The sequence below is a fragment of the Epargyreus clarus genome, unplaced genomic scaffold, assembly GCF_041222505.1.
Source record: "Epargyreus clarus isolate Ecla_fem2 unplaced genomic scaffold, WU_Ecla_fem_2.2 ptg000001l, whole genome shotgun sequence".
Lineage (NCBI taxonomy): Eukaryota > Metazoa > Arthropoda > Insecta > Lepidoptera > Hesperiidae > Epargyreus > Epargyreus clarus.
Window position 1 is genome coordinate 7287013 of NW_027332209.1, and position 20755 is coordinate 7307767.

At 33.4% G+C, this 20755-nt stretch overlaps 3 protein-coding genes across 3 annotated transcripts; all 3 read left to right on the top strand.

Moving 5' to 3' along the window:
* Positions 1–5649: 5649 nt before the first annotated feature.
* On the top strand, positions 5650–8463 carry LOC140744022 (brachyurin-like). Its single transcript, XM_073075460.1, has 5 exons — positions 5650–6146; positions 6610–6883; positions 7042–7140; positions 7666–7859; positions 8280–8463. The coding sequence occupies exons 1-5, from the start codon at positions 5931–5933 to the stop codon at positions 8382–8384; spliced, it is 888 nt and encodes a 295-aa protein (XP_072931561.1). The 5' UTR covers positions 5650–5930; the 3' UTR covers positions 8385–8463.
* Positions 8464–9035: 572 nt separating this feature from the next.
* LOC140744012 (collagenase-like) lies at positions 9036–12523 on the top strand. The gene is made up of 5 exons (XM_073075448.1): positions 9036–9248; positions 9747–10020; positions 10126–10224; positions 10588–10781; positions 12407–12523. The coding sequence occupies exons 1-5, from the start codon at positions 9036–9038 to the stop codon at positions 12521–12523; spliced, it is 897 nt and encodes a 298-aa protein (XP_072931549.1).
* Positions 12524–13873: 1350 nt separating this feature from the next.
* Positions 13874–18524, top strand: Rpt3 (26S proteasome regulatory subunit Rpt3). The gene is made up of 10 exons (XM_073075472.1): positions 13874–14032; positions 14109–14201; positions 14663–14834; positions 15249–15410; positions 15741–15944; positions 16588–16735; positions 17119–17215; positions 17474–17568; positions 17773–17931; positions 18379–18524. Exons 1-10 carry the CDS (start codon positions 14000–14002, stop codon positions 18461–18463), a joined length of 1248 nt encoding a protein of 415 aa, XP_072931573.1. The 5' UTR covers positions 13874–13999; the 3' UTR covers positions 18464–18524.
* The last annotated feature ends 2231 nt before the right edge of the window (positions 18525–20755 follow it).

Here is a 20755-nt window from a genome sequence, read left to right on the forward strand (position 1 = left end):
ATCGAATTTCAACCCTTCGGCCAGCCGTAGTCAACCAAGTATGCGTTAGTTCACATTTCAAGTCAGTTCGGATTCCAGTCGAGGGCTGCAACTCGATTGCTCGACATACGATATCGACTCGAGATGTCTAGTGACTGCAGATGTCGAGAGGACACAAGGCGGTATATGAGGATCAGTACAATACAACGCAAGCGGTCGTCCGATGGATAAAGCACTCACTTCATTTTGGGACATGGGAGTCGACGGATTAAGAGGCATCGGCGTTCGTCATTCAACGATCAGATGGCTCGTCGCTGGCTGTTCGTTCAACCGACCGTATCGGTTTACTAAAATGGTATCGAAGAAATTTCCGACGTAAAAGTATTTATAACGTCGTAAGCCGAAAACAATTTAATAAGTTAAATACTTATGGGAAACGTATGAACACGGGACTTATAAAAATAGTTTAGGCCACAGTCTACTGCTTTGGTCATGTGCGGATTAGTAGACTTCATAACCTTTGAGAACTTTTTATAATAACTCTTAGGAATGTAACTACTACATTCCACATGATGTTTTCCTTTACCGTTCAAGCAAGTGACAATAATTTTCTAATAAGTATGCAGTTATGCACCACATTGGGTACAAAACAAATACAGGTCTGTGGTACGCACCTTGTACGCACATATCTTTGAAAAATGAGTGGTTTAAAGTGGTAAAGTGGTCAAAGTACTGTAATACGAGATATGTTGGTATATATTTCATTTCACAAGACCATGCAGTATTGTATGACTAATAATTCTCATGTAGGGTTTGGTATCTAGAGAGCTGCCCTAGTGGGCGATGATCGATCCGAGGCTTAAACTAAGCCGCACCGCACAGTAGCCGTCGGATGATTGTTTAATAGCACAGCACAGAATCTTACTCCGATTCAATGAACACGACACTCGTGTTCGAGTTTATGTCAAACTGCCAAACGCTTACCTAAACGACTTTAGCACTGTTTTGCAAAACGATCGCCTACTTTAATACGTATGTCCAAATAAAAGTAAGCCTACTTAGATATGTATTTTGCGCATTATGTTATTTAAAGTGGTAACTCAAAAGCCTGATATGCTACGCACTTAGGATTATTTTCAACATGTTAACGTATTAATTCAATATGTAGTACATACGAATGATTATTTTAATTTAATGTATGATGCTAAAGTTACATGTGTACCTAAGATATAAGTATTAAATGTCAAACGTAAGCACGTATCTGCGATAGTAAAAAATCATAAGGTATTTAATCCTGTCCAACGGTAATAAGAAATATTAATTACTAGTTTTTGCCCGCGGCTTCGCCCGCGTTTAAAAGAAAATAATATAACATTCTACTAACATACATAAAACTGTAAATTCATACCTTCAACTTTGCTAAAGATCATCATTTGATCAAATGCGTAGTTTACGTTTCAATCCTTATTAATATCGATTAAAATAATCCATGTTTTGGGTCCAAAAGATCGATTCTCCGATTAATCGATCTTATATCGCCATCCCTAGTTCCCGTGAGATTTCCGGGATAAAAACTATCCTATGTCCTTTCTCGCCTCAGACTATCTTTGCACAAAATTTCATTAAAATCGGTTCAGTGGTTTAGGCGTAAAGAATGGACAACCAGACAGAGAGACAGACAGAGTTATTTTCGGATTCATAATATTAAACGATAAAGACAAGAAGATACAGAAACACCCAGAAAAAAAAGTCGAATCCAGAACCCTGTTAAAGTAAACCTTAATGATATCGCCACACCGTGGGGATCGTTGTAAAAGCTACTTATCTCTTTTCCCAATCAAAAGGCTCTTAGGTAAAGTCTCACCGATATCCAATAAGTTAAAAATCCTAATATTATATTGGCTTCCTGCCTCCCCAAACTATACGCAGTTCATATAAAGTTATACTCGTATACGTAAGTTTATTAAACGTCAGTAACATACGGCCCATATTACTGCTTAGCAAAATCGGAATGAACCCTGCAACGAGTGCCGCTGAAATAGACTGCTGTCACGTTCTCGGGATTGATATTATATTAAACTGTTATATTGTCTTCCCTGAAATATGTTTGGGCGTCGTGTCATGTTTATTCGTTATTCCTATTTATTACACTATGTATTATTTTCTTGCAATAATTTGACCATTAGATGAAAGCTGATGCATAGAGCAGGTTTCCGTAAACAAAATGATTACGTGAATTAATTTAAATATACATATTATGTTTAAGCCTTGATGTTGTATTAATTGTAGAAAATTTTAATTTGATTGAAAATTGCAAATAAAATATATTACCCACGATGATAACCGCGTGGTCGATCAAGTAATTATACCTATATTTTTTTCTAAAGATACACATATAAACTGTTTGAAAACCCTAGCTTAAGTTATCGTACAAGATATGTAAATTTTAACAACTATATTCAGTAAATTAATTTAATCATATATTAAATAATAATCTGGACTGAAAACGTTGTAATAATATGATTAATATGAGATAATATTCAATTAATGACCTCTCGCGCAGCTTAAGTTATATGTACCTACATTTGTGTAGGTATTGGTATTTTTGTGAAATAAAATTACAAATAGCCATTAAAATAGATTGGACGTGGACGTTGAAATTTACTGGTAGCTGTTTAAAAAATCATTGGAACACGACATTGCACTCTTGCCTCATGCATTCCTCATCGACTTTTCTGCAAAACCACCGACTATAGACCTGGGGGACCAAGTACGGGGCAAAAAACTTAAATTGTAATCTAACCTCGTTCATATTCTATTTTATACACGATAGACTTACAGAATGAATTTGAATATTTCTATGAAAATGTTTGATTACATTTGGAATATGGAATAGAATTTTAAGATATAAATCTACTGCAAATATTACAGACTGAATATTGGTACTTTCCGATGTCCTTCTAAGCCTTCTTAAAAGATGAATCCTTAAAGATGCCAGTCTTCATGCTTGTTTCGACCACCACCATACCTGCGTGTCGCATAGCAATTATCATACATTGTAATGTGATCATTATGGAGAGACTTTTAAAGCAACCACATAAGTATGACGTCATTCAACCACCTTACCTTGGGATAGCAAAGTTTAACACTCAGATCAATTACAATTTACGCTTAAGCATGGTGCTAACTAGACATGACAACAAATAGAATACAGGTACTTACTATATAATGCATCATTAATTCGTTAACGTTAACATTTGCTGCAATTTATTTTTCTCAGTGCGAAGTATAAATAATATACCTACTTATTGATTTTTATGCTCCACTTTGGATTGTACTTGAAATCCTTGGCACTGTCCACCACTTCGCGGATTTAAAATAACGCTTTGACATAAGTTTGACATAAATAATATTTATAGCACTCTGTGACCTAAACCCGCATTTCAGCCACGCATTTCTGTGTCCAAAGTAGCCGATTTTTACACCGTACGAATATTAATACACTACCCTCACAGTTGAAAAAAATAAACATAGCTATGAACGTTTCATACTTTTAAATGCCATTTAAAAATTAAAAGTGAGTAATGAGTATTTTGTTTAAAGCTATAATTATTTTAATATTTTATTTTGGACGTATTTATAAATGTTTTTGCCATTGTGTATGTCGGCGATATCCCACTACCGCACTTTATAAATAAACTGAACGAAACGACTTTAATATGAGAATCACTTTTATTCACTTTTATTTACAATTTGGGCAGAGTACACTGACTGATTAAATGCGAATGTACCACGCTGTACCAGCGCGTGGACTTAAATACTACTCGAGTCACAAACAGCATAAGAACTACCTACCTCACATCACTTGTTTGTTATAACAAGTGACGTGATTCACAATAAATTTAACTGTTAATAAAATAACATTATATTGAAAATATTGTTTTAAAAATACGAGAATAAGTATTTTAATATTATTATAATTTACATAATTTATTTGGTATGACTAACAAAGTGTTTTGAAGTACTACCGGAAATCGTCCATATTTTAATCTAAATATTAATTCCACATTGACAATCAAAATTGACATAAATTAATATTATAATGAATTTTATGTTACTCCAAATAATTTATCTTACACAAATTACATTTGTTTTAATAAACAAGCGCGTTACAACACGCAAACATTCCTTACAAGTTTTCATAAATCGCCAAAAGAGGGCGCTACTAGTAGGATGCAAATTAAACTAAGTTTTGTTTATAAAACAATAAAATTGGAGTCTATTAATCTAATTGATTTCTACTTTGAAGGTTTGCAACAATATGAATTATTAAAAATAAATTACAAAATCAATGTTTTAAAATCAGTCGAAAGAATCAGTGCAATGTCTAAGAGACATTGAGGTTAGATCAATAACAGTATTGTAATTACGAATAATTATTTTAAACATTAAATATTATAATATAAACGTAAGATACAGATTTACACCCATAAATAATTATTTTAAACATTAAATGTTATAATATAAACATAAGATACTGATTTGCGCCCATATGTACATACTAAGCAATAGCATTACTATAAGACTAACTATTGGGCTTTATCGAATTTTATTGTTTGTTTTGACTGTGTTTGTTTTATTTTCGCTACACACCATAGTAGGAGATATTTAAATTAGGAATCGTTATCAAAATTAGCCATAATACTACTCCAGTAGAATCTCGACTAAGCGACCTATTTGTTGTCGTATTTGTGGCATTTGGATTATCGAAAATTTGGATAATTGAGTTTATGAAGAAAAGCTATTTAAACCGATTTAGGAAGGTGATGTTTTTCGACTATATGTTTGTTACGTATGTATTTTTCATTCTTTGGCAAACTCAAACGACTTCATTAATTTTGATACATGATGTGTCGCTGAATTCGTCTAAATTGTGGCGATAACATAGGTTATATTTTTAGCAATCGGGTTTTTGTTTTTTATAGTAACTATTTTGTTGCGATTTGGCGACTTTCCGGAATTTAAATGCACAGGTCACACAAAATGTGGCTGATCTGTAAGGGTTATTACAAAGTTACTTGTTCACGTTTCACAATCCGAACAATCGCAAATATTTATAACTAAGGTCCGGATAATCGATTTTCTACTGTGTCACTAGTATTAGTTATGTATTAGTACATTATGTGATTGCTTATCATATGTTTCTTTAATACGCCTGTATGTAGCCTAAATGGCTTGATAGATTTCGACGTATGTGTGGTGTTAGATTTGTCTTTATCACATGTGCAGAATAATTACTAAATTTTCTAAATTTCAATGGTTTTGGTTGTGTCACATTTTTATTGCTTTTTTAGTTCATAATTTTTAGTTTCAATCATTTATAAGTTTCAAAATAATTATCATATTTTTTCATATTTCTTCACAAGTATAAGCGGGTTTATGTCACACGAGCTATAAAATAGTATACGATACTTGTGACAAAAGTAGCCTATTATTTGCACGGCGTTTAGCACCCTCGCTGCGCTCGGGCGCTAACTTCACGCCGTGCAAAAATAGGCTACTTTGGCCACGCGTATCGTAATGTACTATTTTGATTCTACCCTCATAACGCAATTATTAATTTATAGATATACCTATATACCTATATACCTATTCTACTTAATAAAAAAAGGGTTATTGTGTTTTTATCTTGATTACCTATGTTCAAGGTACGATACGCATGCAATAACATATTATTGAAGGATAAAACATTTTTAAGGATTACTTTACTACTTCATCGTTCTTATTATTTTCGAATTATCTACACATAATTAATCAGTGATCAATATCTACTGTTAATGAAATGCTTATCATCTTGAATTATTAATAATCAATTAAATTATCTTGAATCAAAGTATATATAAGAAGTATTTCTTATAATTTACTATGTGGTTTCAAACTAGTCCTGCATAATGAAGTTTGTCCTAGTCCTCGTGGCTCTTGCCACCTTCGCCGTTGCTGAAGATGTCTCCGGGCCCACCGAGGAGATCTACACGGCGTATAACTACATGGAAAGATACGGTATTCCCAGAGCAGAGCAGATCCAAAAAGCTGAAGAGGAATACCTGAGCAGCCAATCGAGGATCGTAGGCGGTGTACCCGCCGCTCTAGGACAGTACCCTTTCCAAGTTAGTATGAATATGACACGTTATTTTTACTAACAGTGTTCCATAGAGCACCTTCTACGGTCTGAAGTTAATGAAATGAAGATCTTTGATTTATCGGTCCCGGTTATAATATACAATAATGCTGTTTTCATACAAGGTTGTCATTACGTTTTAGTAGGAAAGTAAAGAGAAATGGCAATTTGTAATTAAATATATACTTAATCAGGATAATCATAGCATATGGCTACCACTTTTTGAGAGCTTCCATGTCTTATTCAATTATACATAAATTATACGTAACGTCCTTTACGTAAACATCCATTTCAATTGTCGATTCCACCTGTGACGGCTTAGATTCAATTAATTAAACATAAGTGCTATAAAATATCTAATTACTAATCCTAATTGAAACTACTTAAGTATTCAATCTTATGGCGAATTCAAAGTAATTGACCGCACATACTAATTATTAACCATTTTCCAGGCTGGTTTGATCGCTGACATCGTGGGCTTGACTGGCAGAGGTGTCTGCGGTGGCTCCCTCATCAGCAGGAGCAGAGTACTGACCGCCGCTCACTGTTGGTTCGACGGTCGTCACCAGGCATGGAGATTCACTGTCGTCCTTGGTTCCATCACCCTGTTCTCCGGAGGAACCAGAGTCGAGACTAGTGCTGTCGCTATGCACCCTAATTGGAGCCCATCACTAATCCGTAATGATGTTGCTGTCATCTACCTACCAAATAATGTTGCTATATCAAGTAAGTTCTTTGTCGCCTTATTCTATTGTTTATGTAATTTATTTACTTTCCCACTTCTGCTGAGCCCTCTACTTCATATGGTACTATATTGCAGAAAACTTCCAGTGTTGTTGTTGTTTATGTTTTCGATAAACTAAAGGCTATACATTTATGTGCAGATAATATCGCCCCTGTTGCCCTGCCCTCTGGATCTATGCTGAACGAGGACTTCGCTGGTTCTCCCGCCATCGCTGCTGGATTCGGACTCACTAGTGACAGTAAGTAGAATTTAACAATTATTTTATATAAATAATTCACAATTCTCATATATTCAGGTTTTCTCAGTCCTACTTAGTACTTTCGAATACGCTATATTTTTATCTTAGAAAAATAATTAAAAAATCCCAGATGATAAGTTGGTTGGTTGATCACTGTTGATCGTTGACTTCTAGGTGTAATCAATTTAATATAGTATACAAGTCATATTTGAAATCGATCACACATGAATTGGTTTTCATGAGGATACGGATAAAACGCCCCTAAACAGTCAAACTTGCTATACCACACCCTTCATGCTGGAACGCCACAGGTAGAAATAAATATATCAAAGGTGTAGCAACTACGCATTTGAATATCAAAGCATTAATCATCACAACCAATTAATTTATTATATTTGATCACCCAATCAATTTATTATATTTTGATATATGTACGCGTAGGTACCTACTATTAGGTGCTTTTACTATTCAATCATAATCAATATAATTACTTAAAAAAATGACATTAATATTGTTTTTCTACAGATGGAAACATTTCGAACAACCAATTCCTGAGCCATGTTAGATTAAACGTGATCACGAACTCCGCGTGCAGCTGGGGTCTTCCATTCGTTGTTCAGCCTTCCAACATCTGCACCAGCGGAGTTGGTGGCACCAGCACTTGCAGAGGTGACTCTGGTGGTCCCCTCGTTGTTACCAGGAACAACGCATTCGTTTTGGTGAGTTATTTGTTTATTTATAATCTCAAATACTATATGAAAAAATAGTCATTATAGAAATAGGTGCTAAGTAAAAGTATTTTTGCTTTTATTACCTAACTTGTAACTTTTATAGCCTAAGTACCTAATATCGAAAATATACTAAAAAATCAATTTTCTTTAATAGGTACCCTTTCGCTCCCAAATAACAATAAAAAATATTTTTTTTATAAAAAAATCTATATTACTTATTAATAATATCAACAATATAATTTCTAATTATTAGTATTTCTAATTATCAATAATTATTTTCTCGATTATAATTCTTAAAACGCTATTCATCGTGTGTAATTCTGATTCTCGTAAAGTATTCATCGTATCATTGTTATTATAAGGTTATTAATATTTTCATATGATGTAACATTAAATATTTATTTACAGATCGGTGTGACTTCATTCGGCTCTGCTCTCGGCTGCGAGATTGGTCTGCCAGCCGCCTTCGCCAGAGTCACATCGTTCATGGGTTTCATCAACCAACACGTCTGAATATTTAATTTATAATACTCTTGCAATAAATCTGTTATTTTCTGGCATATTTTAATAAAATAACTATATAATTTAAAAATTGTTTTATTTTGATACTTCCAAATAAATATTGTTAGGTATATTTTCATGTATATCTAACTACATTGTAAGATTGTAATTTAACGAAAGGCAAATACTTCAGATCCATATTATGGGTGCATAATGAAAAAATGTTACGCAACAGAACTTGCAAAAGACATAAGAAAATAACCCAACAAATTTACATATACATACCAACTTATGTATAATGTACACATAGAAACAAAAAAATATTATTATAAAAGTAATACAAAAAGCCAAATATTATATCACCTAATGTTAGAGGAACCTACATTTATATATTTATATGTTTATACATATCAATAGTTTCTCCCTACATACATGAGGTATATACTGAGACTAGCGATGTTCATAATATAGTAATCACTGATAAAGTGAATTTTCATTGTTTTACATTATTTTGTTTACCGTTATATTTTCTACAAGGAGCTTTAGTCATTATCAATTTAATTACTTTTATCATCATTAACACGTCACCGAAACACGTCATTATCTGCAATTAGAACATATATAAAGAAAATATTTTGATCGAACCATTTTATCTTAATAAATATGAAGTTTATAGTAGTACTGTTGGCTCTTGCCACCTTTTCTAGTGCAGATATTACTCCGCCTGATTACGCGCCTAATACCGCTTATGGATATCTGGAAAGATACGGTATTCCTGCTGCAGAGAGGATTCGCAAAGCAGAAGAGGAGTTCTTGAACAATCCAGCCAGAATAATTGGAGGCGTGCCTGCTGGTCTCGGACAATATCCTTATCATGTTAGTCAACAATTAATATCTACTTGATACTTCACGATTATTAGATGATAGTTTATTAGTAGCTCGCCCTTTAGTCTTACTAAGATGCAAGGAAAACACCATACGAGCTGCAACATTTTCATGCACTTGGTGTCGTGAGGCACCTCAAGCGAAAATACCGATGATTATTTATAATAATAATAATAATAAACGTTTATTGCCATAATACAGAAAGAATAAATGTACATTTTACAGTAATATTAATATGACAAAAGGAATTCGGCTCAGCATTGCTGTCTCAGAATCTGGGATTCGAGTAGCGCTGTTTTTCAGCCGCTCCTATAATCCCTGTGGTGTTAGGTGGGATAAGAAGATAGTCAGCCGTCATTATTTCATTTAATAATTTAACAACTGTGGAAGCCCTTCGCACCATTTAAAAACTTCTATTTTTTTCTAAAGAGTTCACCACTTACGCGCGCCACTTTTTAAACATTGTCTATCGGTGATTTTAACTTTTAGGCTGGTCTTATATCGGACATAATTGGCACAACCAGTCGTGGAGTGTGCGGTGCATCACTCATAAGCAACATGAGAGTACTGACGGCCGCTCATTGCTGGAATGACGGGCGCCATCAAGCATGGAAATTTACAGTCGTTCTCGGCTCAACCCGTCTGTTTAGTGGAGGGACCAGGGTGGAATCAAGCGTGGTGGCCATGCATGGCAACTGGAACCCGCTGTTTGCCACTAATGATATCGCCGTCATTTATCTACCGAATGCTGTTGCCACTTCGGGTAAGGTTTTATTTTATGTAATAAAAACAGCAAACGACACCCATTTATACCTGTATATACATTTATTTTGTTACAGATTTTTTATAGATGCCTTTTTATTTACAGCTAACGTTGCTCCTATCGCTCTACCATCTGGATCACAAGTGAATGAAAACTTTGTCGACTCCCTAGCTGTTGCTGTCGGATTTGGAGTAACTTCTAATGGTAACTTTGCATAGTTGATTTGCCTTGTGCAATAAAAACGAGATAAATATTTAAGCAATAATAGCATAATAGTTTGAAATTCGGTGTTCCAATCTGCGGAACAGAGGATAGAGTCTCAGGCCACCTATGATTTTTTAAAGTTGTACTATTAACATGTAATTATCACTTGATTTTAGCGTGAAGGGATATGTCCCTTCACGGTTATTATTGAGTAAAACTAAAAATTATTTTAAAAAAGCTACTAGAAGTGTGTGATCTACCATTACGCATGTACCCAGCTGTGGGTTAGTAATAGGTTGACGGCAATGACAAAAACTTTAACTTAAGATTAAAATTGAATCTCAATTTTGTTTTTTTTTTCAGATGCAAACATTTCAGAGAATAATTACCTTAACCACGTACGATTGCGCGTAATCTCAAATAACGCATGCTCTCTCGTATTCCCCTTGGTACTCCGTGCCTCTCATATTTGCACCAGCGGCATCGGTGGCGTGGGCCCCTGCCGTGGTGACTCCGGCGGCCCCTTGGCACTCAATATAAATAATACACCGGTTTTGGTACGTTACATTTTTTTGTTTTTATAAAATCGAAATAGAAAACGAGTTTGTAATGCGTCGTGGTAAGTGATCACTGCCGCCCATTGGTATCTGTGACTACCTCCGTAAGCCAGCCGGCATTCAAATTTTTCCACCAAAACGCAGAACTGATACACACAAAAATAGGTGAGGTGGTGTTCCCCGATCTAACCCTAGTGTGATCCCTTCACACTTCCACTCGAAAGGTTGAAATAAAGATGCGTTCAATTCGACGGTTGGTTTATTAATACCCTACATTCTTACAAAAATGGCCGACACCCGTATTTATAATCTCGGATACAAATTATTAGTTAGTCATTTACAAAACAAATAAAATAAAGTTGGTGATCTAAATTATTATTATTAATTAATTTTAATATTAAATAAATATATTTTAATAAACAGGACCGCTAGCGAAGCCCCGGAAGTGGAACTCATAATAATCAAATGTTACTTGTAATTGGTTACAAAATTATACAATATAAATAAAATATAATAATCACTCTAAATTCTTTTTACACAGTATTAAATACAGACGATTAAATATAAATACGTTAATATAAGATATGCCAGCGAGCTGCCGGAAGTGGAACTTGTAACACTAGATACTGGTTGTATGCCTTGTCAAAAACCATAGATTAGTAAAGATACTTCGCCGCCTTGAAATTGAATGAAGCCACAAACGGCTTATTAGTAAGTTCTTTTTTTTAATTCTTGACAAATAAAAACATTTTTAGATAAAATAATACGAATAAATAACTAATACTCCGTGAATACAACTATATTACTATACCAACTGGCTTTACTACTAACAGAATTACCGTCTAAAAAAGAATGCTGGAGAAAATAATATTCATAATAACAAACTAAGCAATATTATATATGAAATGAAAAAAAAACTATAAAGTTGCAACATAACATACAGTAATTTTAATTGACCTATTAATCAAAACTGTCATAATTATCTGATATCTACTGGACTGATTCTTGTTACGAAATAATCCTTATACTCGTATCTGATTTTTATATCTACTGACGTTATTTAAATGTAATTCGTAAATAGCAAGTACATACATAAATATCAACATATTTGAACCACAGAAACTTTACTAAAGATAGATCCTTGAACATATTGTACACCTTAAAACGCCCTTCAAATCTAAACACATCAGTGTATAAAATCATATGACATATAGGGAGAGATAATGTGAGGAAGTACATACTACTAGGTGTGGCGCTGTATTACAGCATTCGCACCACAGAGAGAAGATGATTAACTGAGGTCGATCATAAGAGCCCTACTGCTCATGAAGACAAAATGGAAGCCTCATTATGAACTATTTCCTTACCATGATCTTCAAGCAATGCTCACAAACGCAGCTTTACACCAGTGTTAGTATAAATAAAAATGTGATAGAGACTTTCGTTCGCGTTATCTTCAATTGAAGAAAATTTTAGCAAACTGTGATACAATTCGCAGCGCACTTTCTTGGCCTCATAAGATGTACTGGTGGAATTTACTTTGAACGTAACGGCCCCCGCATTAAGCGTTACGTTAATATGAAATCAATTGATATTATTTGTAGATAATATTTTTTATATTACAGATTGGAGTTTCCTCATTCATTTCTAACGTTGGCTGTGATGGTGGTCTACCCGCTGGCTTCAGCAGAGTTACATCTTTCCTCGCTTTCATTAACCAGCATAATTATGTAAAATTGTAGACTTCATTTACATTTCATTGGCAATTATAATGTACTGGAAATTCTGTATACGGTGATTGTCAATTGGGAATTATAAGTATTAAAAGTATTGAATAAATTATATGTTATATTAATGAATTATACGTTATATTTATTGATATATATTTTTTTATTTCCTAAATCCTGAATGGTTAACATGTAAAGAAATGCATATTTCCACCATAGCTTTATACGAAGCAATTATACTTTAAAAATCAAATAATCAATCGTTATAGATTCCCATAGATAATCTATGTAGATACCTACATATATGACTATTGATTATAGTAATGAATTAACACAAACATTAAATTAACGGCTACATTAATTATAGTAACAAGTTTGGTTGGAGATAGCTTTTTTTCTGAACATTATTTTTCGCCTCTCAGAATATAGGTAAGTATCCTGTAAGTATCCTCAGAACCAGAGGTATCCTGCCACCAGATGGTTCGCCATACGATTGTTATCTTTTAGACAAGTAAATGTTGTTCTACTCTGATCTGAAAAATAAAAATAATGGTGTCGGTTAAAAATACGGGGAAATAACGCAATATAACGTATCACTTTTTTTTTATATTTCATTCCCAATTGGCTACTTGACACTTTTTGGGAAACTGTTTTAATGAATTCATATACGTATTATATATGCCTTTCATTGATCATTTTTTCGAAAAAGGGCTATTTATTAATAAAAAACATATTTTTATTACGGTAAACGGAACGTTACGCCAAAACAGGCGGTCAAGTGTCATTTCGTAGCGTGACGTCAACACATTGAAAATATAGAAATAAACTTCGACGTTACACATACTTCAGGTTTCGATGTGATCGACAGGTTTCGATGTAGTGACGTCACATGACATTTGAGGCAGCACTGTCGCCGTTTTGGGATTTGAAATCCACAGATAAAAAATCGAAAATTTCTTTTTAAAAATTAAAATACTTAGAACATATTAAAAAATAAACGAAATACTGCATAATTTATGTTTACTTATAAGCTATCATATCCAACATATTTCATATTTTATTGTTATAACTGTCAAGTACCCAATTCCTATATTTGAATTAAAAAGCCCGCCAACACGCCTTATAGCACAGACTTAAATCAGTATATTATCTATGGTAAAATATGTTAATCCTATAAAAGTTCAAAACTGTTATAATTACCATACTGTTTGTTTATTTGTTTGTGATGATAATAAAATAATATTATTGTAATAAAATTTTATTATTCCTATTGTAAAAAAGTGTTTACATAATGCGTCTATTTTCAAATCCAACAAATTTATGTAAAACGAAACAGACGTGACAGTGCGTAATATTAATGACAGGAATGAGAATGACATTTTGTTTGAGCTTGCTTGTCAAAAATTTCGCTTTACAATAAAGTAGCTAAAGTGCGTGGGATCTAAACAAATTAAATACTTACTCATTATATTATATTAAAATAATTAAAAAATGGAAGAGATCGGCATTATACTACCCGAAAAGGTATGTATAAATGTTATTTTGTTTTATTGTTATGCACTTACCATGACGTGACAACTTATCCAAACCTCTTTTTTAGGACGACCAAATCACCGATACCAAAGGTCTGGGCTTAATAGGACCTCAAACTATCGATGAACTGGAAGCAGAAGATCTATACACGAAATATAAGGTAAAATTATTGTTGTCTTGAACTTCGTTATTTAATTTACCGCTTTTGTTCACGAGTGCACAAACAGTTAGGAAAAAGGTCGTTTTATACAAATTGGTAAGCAAATACACATAGTAGTAGTAGTACATAGTAGTTAGGGGATTATTGCTGATCATTATCAGCCTATATAACTTGTAAATATTCTAGACAAGCCAAACTTAAATGTAGAAAACTACCCAACCACTATTTGAATGAACTCCTGTCTGAGATTGTATATACATACATTGTTAGTCATAGAATTACTTGAAACTTTTTTTATCATAAAACAATACAATAAGCCTGATTAACATGTAAAATAAATGCTTCAATAGATTGACATAAGTTATTAAACTCTGTCACTCATTTTTATATTCAGTTTTTCTATCTATCCAAGTATCTAATAATGCTTATATTCAACATAATTTAATACTATTACTTCACAGAAATTACAACGGGAATTAGAATTCTTGGAGGTCCAGGAAGAATACATAAAAGATGAGCAGAGAAATCTCAAGAAAGAATATTTGCATGCTCAGGAAGAGGTGAAAAGAATTCAGTCTGTCCCGCTAGTCATCGGACAGTTTCTTGAAGCAGTGGATCAGAATACTGGAATAGGTAATGCTTTCTCCATCTATTATTAGCCCTTTCAATCTACTTATAGACAGTGCCAGATAAAACTACTCGTAATCCATGCATGTGGGTCCTCTAACCATAAGTAAGTTGTGTAACCTCTGACTATTCTATTGCTTAATTTGTTTATGGGCTAATCTGGGATTGCCTAGAGATATAGGGTTCGCCCTAATTAACATCAGTCTATCAGTTCTGTACTTTCTGAACGCTATTGTATCCTGTAGTGTTCTTTAGTTAGGAAAATATTCTGTGATATTTTTAATAACAAAATATTTCATACCTAACATCTTGATATAAAAATATTTCGTATTGAATGTCAATATTCTTGTATCCAGCATATAAGTATAAATTAAATAAAAAAAATAAGGCCTAACTTCATTAATCATCATTTATTTTCAGTTGGCAGTACAACAGGGTCCAACTACTATGTGCGGATCCTGTCTACAATTGATAGGGAACTGTTGAAGCCCTCTGCATCTGTTGCTCTACACAAGCACTCCAATGCTCTTGTAGATGTCCTGCCACCGGAAGCAGATAGCTCCATCTCTATGTTACAAGCAGGTATATATTTTTTATTAAGTTGTGAGTGTTTGGAATTATGTCAAATTATAGACTATATTGGAAGTATCCCAATCTACAGATGGCTATAAGTTGAAGTTTCTAAATCCCTCTTTGGATATGTATATTTAAGTAACAAAATTTTGCTAATACCTTGACAGATAAATAAATAGGTACATTTGCATTCATTTTTATGAAATGACAAATGGCACAATGTTAATATGACCATTGTGGTCCACAAGTAACTTCTATATGTGACAAAAAATTCAATATTGTAATATTCTTATTATATTTTATTTTATTGATAACTATATAACATTATTTTCCACACAGATGAGAAACCCGATGTGCAGTATTCAGACATTGGTGGCATGGACACACAGAAACAGGAGATTCGGGAAGCTGTAGAGCTGCCTCTGACCCATGTGGAGTTGTACAGGCAGATTGGTATTGAGCCTCCCAGGGGAGTGCTCATGTATGGGCCACCTGGTTGCGGCAAGACTATGCTGGCTAAAGCCGTTGCTCATCATACTACTGGTAAGTAAATATAGTAACAGATATCACAAATATGTATTATATTTTCATTATGTAAGTTTGAAGGTAGTAGAACCTTTCTTAATTGATTCATATCTTTTGAATTTTTATGTTGTGACAAAAGTGGTTATAGTCCGCGCCAAACTGCTAGTCCGCTTCGAATATAGAAAGGAGTCGCGACTCAATAGCAAATTGCAGATATTAGCGAGATGAAGACAGCAAGGGATCTCCCAACACCTGTCTGCTGCCTGCTCTCGCCCACGGAAAATAGCTGTGTTAGTGTGCCCTTACGTTAGGGAGTATATACTAAATAAACCTGCACGTAACAACTTCAGAGCGGACTAGCAGTTTGGCGCGGACTATACCACTGCTTCGAAAAGAGTGTGTGTGTTACAAGGCAGAAATGCTAATATGTAGCATTCCCATTTAAACTCCACTTATCAGTGACCAACCACATATCAGACATTAAACCTAACTACTGTTACTGACCTCTTACCACCTAGTTCGCTGTATTCTTCTTTTCTGCTGCTTAAATAAAAAAAAAGTGTACCTACAAAACAGGGAAGCCTAGAGGCTAGGAATGCAGAGTAGTAGAGAGGTAATACCATGACATTTTTAATATATTAATGAATTTATGATATTACAGCGGCGTTCATTCGCGTGGTGGGTTCGGAGTTCGTGCAAAAGTACCTGGGTGAAGGTCCACGCATGGTGCGCGATGTGTTCCGCCTCGCCAAGGAGAACAGCCCCGCTATCATCTTCATCGACGAAATTGATGCCATTGCCACTAAGAGGTAAATTGTTTTAGAAAACGGTTAACTATCTTTGTCTTCAAAGTGATCACAAATTTCTTGGTGATTATGTGACAATAAAATATTTTGATGAATGTGGTTGATAGTAAGCTTTGATGTAGTCAAGCTTGTGATTGGTCAAATTAGTTAATCCTCCCAAATCATCATATCCATTACATACATTATTGCAACTAAACAACCAGGCACGACGGAACAATGTGTTCATATCGCTTATGTATTCATGTAGAAATTGTATTAGCAATAGCTATACAGTTAATGAATGCAATCGCAAGCAACTTCACCATATTAACATATTATTATTAATGCTGTAAATGTAGTGAAATACACTTTACAGCATTTTTCTAATAACATTAAAATATTTTCAGATTTGACGCACAAACTGGTGCTGATAGAGAGGTGCAGAGAATCTTACTTGAGCTGTTAAATCAGATGGATGGTTTCGATCAAACCACTAATGTTAAGGTAATGTTTTCTTCATTATTTACTATATTAAAGAACTAAGTTAAAATTCATGGTCTAGTTCACCTCTAACATTGAATGCAGCCTTGTGAGATTGGGGTTTAAATTTGTATATAACATATCTATTTACTTCATGGAAATTTATGACCTTTATGGTTTTTCTTAGAAGTGGTTAAGTATAATATGAAAGCGAATTAAAAATTAATATTCTGGCACTATCTTGATTATAATTTTCTTATTCACATCATAATATATTTCCAGGTTATCATGGCAACAAACCGTGCTGATACTCTTGATCCAGCCCTCCTCAGACCCGGTCGTCTTGACAGAAAAATTGAATTCCCACTTCCAGACAGGTGAGATACACAAGTATCTCTAGATTTTGTTCAGTGCCTGATAAAATTATATTAACAAAACGAATTTACGCACTTGTACTTTGTAATCATGTAAACCACTAAAAAATCTCCAAATCAATCAAATCAAACGTATTGTTCGCTAACTTCGCATAATGTAAAAGCGTATTCACTAATTATACTACTAAAAACCACGATACTTTCTAGGCGGCAGAAGCGCTTGATATTCTCCACGATCACGGCGAAGATGAACCTGTCGGAGGAGGTGGATCTGGAGGAGTTCGTGGCGCGGCCCGACCGCGTGTCCGGCGCCGACATCAACGCCATCTGCCAGGAGGCCGGCATGCACGCCGTGCGCGAGAACAGGTGACGTTATATTCGTTTGTAAATTAGCTATTATCATAGGCTATAAATTGAGCTTATAGTTGTTTTTAAAACATCTGAAACACACTCCTTCATAATAAACATTGTTGATCAATTCAGGTAGAAAGTGCCCCAAGCCTTCTTCAATAGTGGGACGATACCCCCGCCCTGCAATTAAACGTAATAATGGTTATAGCCCGTACATATTCCACATTTGTTCAACCATTTATAAAAAAACCATACAATATATTCTACACTGTATGAGTCCCACTGATATACTAAGGATATGACTACAACTATAGGAGGCCTGGACCAAACTCCAAGTAGGAGTACCTGTAACACACATTACATTATAGTACAACTATGTATGCATTATTGTAAGTAATATGGGGCGATTCATAAGCGTCAGTAAAAAATAATAAAATAATATTCATTCTTTACTTTTTCCAGATATATTGTTCTACCTAAAGACTTCGAAAAGGGTTACAAAAACAACATCAAAAAGGATGAGAGTGAATATGAATTCTACAAATAAGTTGTGTTGTATGTTCGTTTCTAATATGTAATAATATCAAAAATACATTAATAAAATAATATCTATCACAAGTTTTATTTCTGCACTTGACAATTTTAATAAGTCTATAATATGTAATGATTTCCTCAATTATATGAATTATAGTTTACACACTCCATGACATTTGAAATAGAGAACAGTTGTGTATAATTGTAACCAGTTTAAGAGAACTACCTTTTAATTCACATTATAAGATCAATCCAGCAGTTATTTGGACACCTATCAAACAAAGCAGAACAAGAAAACACCGCAAAGGACAATGCCCATGAAAGTATGGACAGCCGTCCAGAGTTGCATCAAATTGAAACTTGTTGTGGACGATGTATAATTAACCAAATACTAACACCAATAATTATTTTTTAGATCAGCACCCGGGTTCTGAAGTTATTTACCGAAATGTTACATAACCTCAAAATCAAAAATATCCGACGATAGATTGATGGTCGGTTTTACCTGATAGTAGGTACCTATAATGTAGTTCTATTAACATATTCCATTTACTTTTAAAGGTAGTAGGTTAAAAAACCTAAAATAATCCTAAAAACCTAAAATAATGAATTCCGAGTATAAAATACCGCCATTTTTAAGAACAATCAACATTTCGTCTTATTTTATCTTAAATGGAACCCCCTTGTTCAAAGAAACTATTCTGATCGACAAACTATGTAAAAAAATCAAAAAATAATTTTAATATTACTTTCATTTTGATGCATGAGAAAAATCATTATTCAAAACACTAATAGATCTTATTGAATTCCGAGTATAAAATTCCGCCATTTTAATTTTTAAGAAAAACAATCAACATTTCGTCTTATTTTATCTTAAATGGAATGCCCTGTTCAAAGAAACTATTCTGATCGACAAATTATGTAAAAAAATCAAAAAATAATTTTAATATTACTTTCATTTTGACGCATGAGAAAAATCAGTACCAAGATTATGTAGACGAAATTAACAAAATTATGTAGAGGAACCAATAAAACAGATAAATAGTTTAGAATCTATATTTTATAACAGTTCTTATTAACAATGTGATATTACAATATATTTGGCATATACCTTAAGAAAATTTATTGGAATAAGTTACAAAATTATCCTGTCACATGATTGAAGTATATTGTGATGACAATAATATCAATAGCTTTATCTTCACAAAACTAAACAACAAATGGGTACAACATGCATACAACACTTATGATTGAATTAAGGCACTTATTCTACTCGTATTTAAGGCAACAGAAGTTAATGTGATCTCCTAAAACTAGTCATTGAATCTACTTGAAGATAATAATTCTTATAATACGTACAATTTGAGTTAAAATTGAGGAATAAAACACAGGTGCATTGGGTTATATAGATATGTACAAAAGATTATGTAAGTACTGATTAATCGATTGATAATATAATAAAGGTAAACATGTTTTGTAAATTTACTTTGACTTCGTTATGTCCCACTCGGAAGAGAGGCGGATCAATAGGATAAAAACAGTATGCCACACTAAGTACCATATGAAAACTTACTGAAGAATTCACCTAGAAACTACTTAATTTCATCTCTCAGTCCAAAATAAATATTTCTAGCGTTAATGTATTACTGGTCTAACATAATATCGATCTTGAGTAATATAACATCATAATTATTGACAAAACATAAAACAATGCAAACATGATTTTTACTTAATTCATAGTAGCCACAAACGTAAAAATAAGTATTTGTGACAACGTTAGAAAATAAATACAATAAGAACATTTGATTTTACAGTAATGGTCATAAATAATAATGTTTTTTTGGAATGTACTTAAGATATGAAAAATGATTCTATTCTACATAAGTTAAATGGAAGAAAAATATAATTAAATATAAGTACGAATGTAAATATAGAATGTAGAATCAAATAACGATTTAAGGCTCGTACAGCGCGCCGATACAATTAAAGGATTTTAAAGTTCCAATTTAGGCCAATCCAATTTCACATTATTCTATGGGAAATGCTGAACTTCCAGCGTCGTGAGAAAATAACTCCACAACAGCGTAAGTATTGGCGAAACCTCCGATCATAAAAACAGGGAATGTAGTCAGGTAGCCCTAACTAGTAACAACCTGAACAGACACAATAAACTGCATAAGTACTACTTGATATATTTCAAACGATTAGCCTTTTTTGAATCTCTAATAAATTAAATACCTACGTATAACTACATACTGTATCATAGCTGTCAAGAAAGCACCTCATCTCATTTTAAAACTAACGA

Coding starts and splice junctions, on each gene's coding strand:
- LOC140744022 (XM_073075460.1), top strand. CDS start 5,931: ATGAAGTTTGTCCTAGTCCTCGTGGCTCTTGCCACCTTCGCCGTTGCT. Junction 6,147..6,609: donor TAGGACAGTACCCTTTCCAA/GTTAGTATGAAT, acceptor ACCATTTTCCAG/GCTGGTTTGATCGCTGACAT. Junction 7,141..7,665: donor ATTCGGACTCACTAGTGACA/GTAAGTAGAATT, acceptor GTTTTTCTACAG/ATGGAAACATTTCGAACAAC.
- LOC140744012 (XM_073075448.1), top strand. CDS start 9,036: ATGAAGTTTATAGTAGTACTGTTGGCTCTTGCCACCTTTTCTAGTGCA. Junction 9,249..9,746: donor TCGGACAATATCCTTATCAT/GTTAGTCAACAA, acceptor TTTAACTTTTAG/GCTGGTCTTATATCGGACAT. Junction 10,021..10,125: donor GAATGCTGTTGCCACTTCGG/GTAAGGTTTTAT, acceptor TTTTATTTACAG/CTAACGTTGCTCCTATCGCT.
- Rpt3 (XM_073075472.1), top strand. CDS start 14,000: ATGGAAGAGATCGGCATTATACTACCCGAAAAG. Junction 14,033..14,108: donor GCATTATACTACCCGAAAAG/GTATGTATAAAT, acceptor CCTCTTTTTTAG/GACGACCAAATCACCGATAC. Junction 14,835..15,248: donor GGATCAGAATACTGGAATAG/GTAATGCTTTCT, acceptor ATTTATTTTCAG/TTGGCAGTACAACAGGGTCC.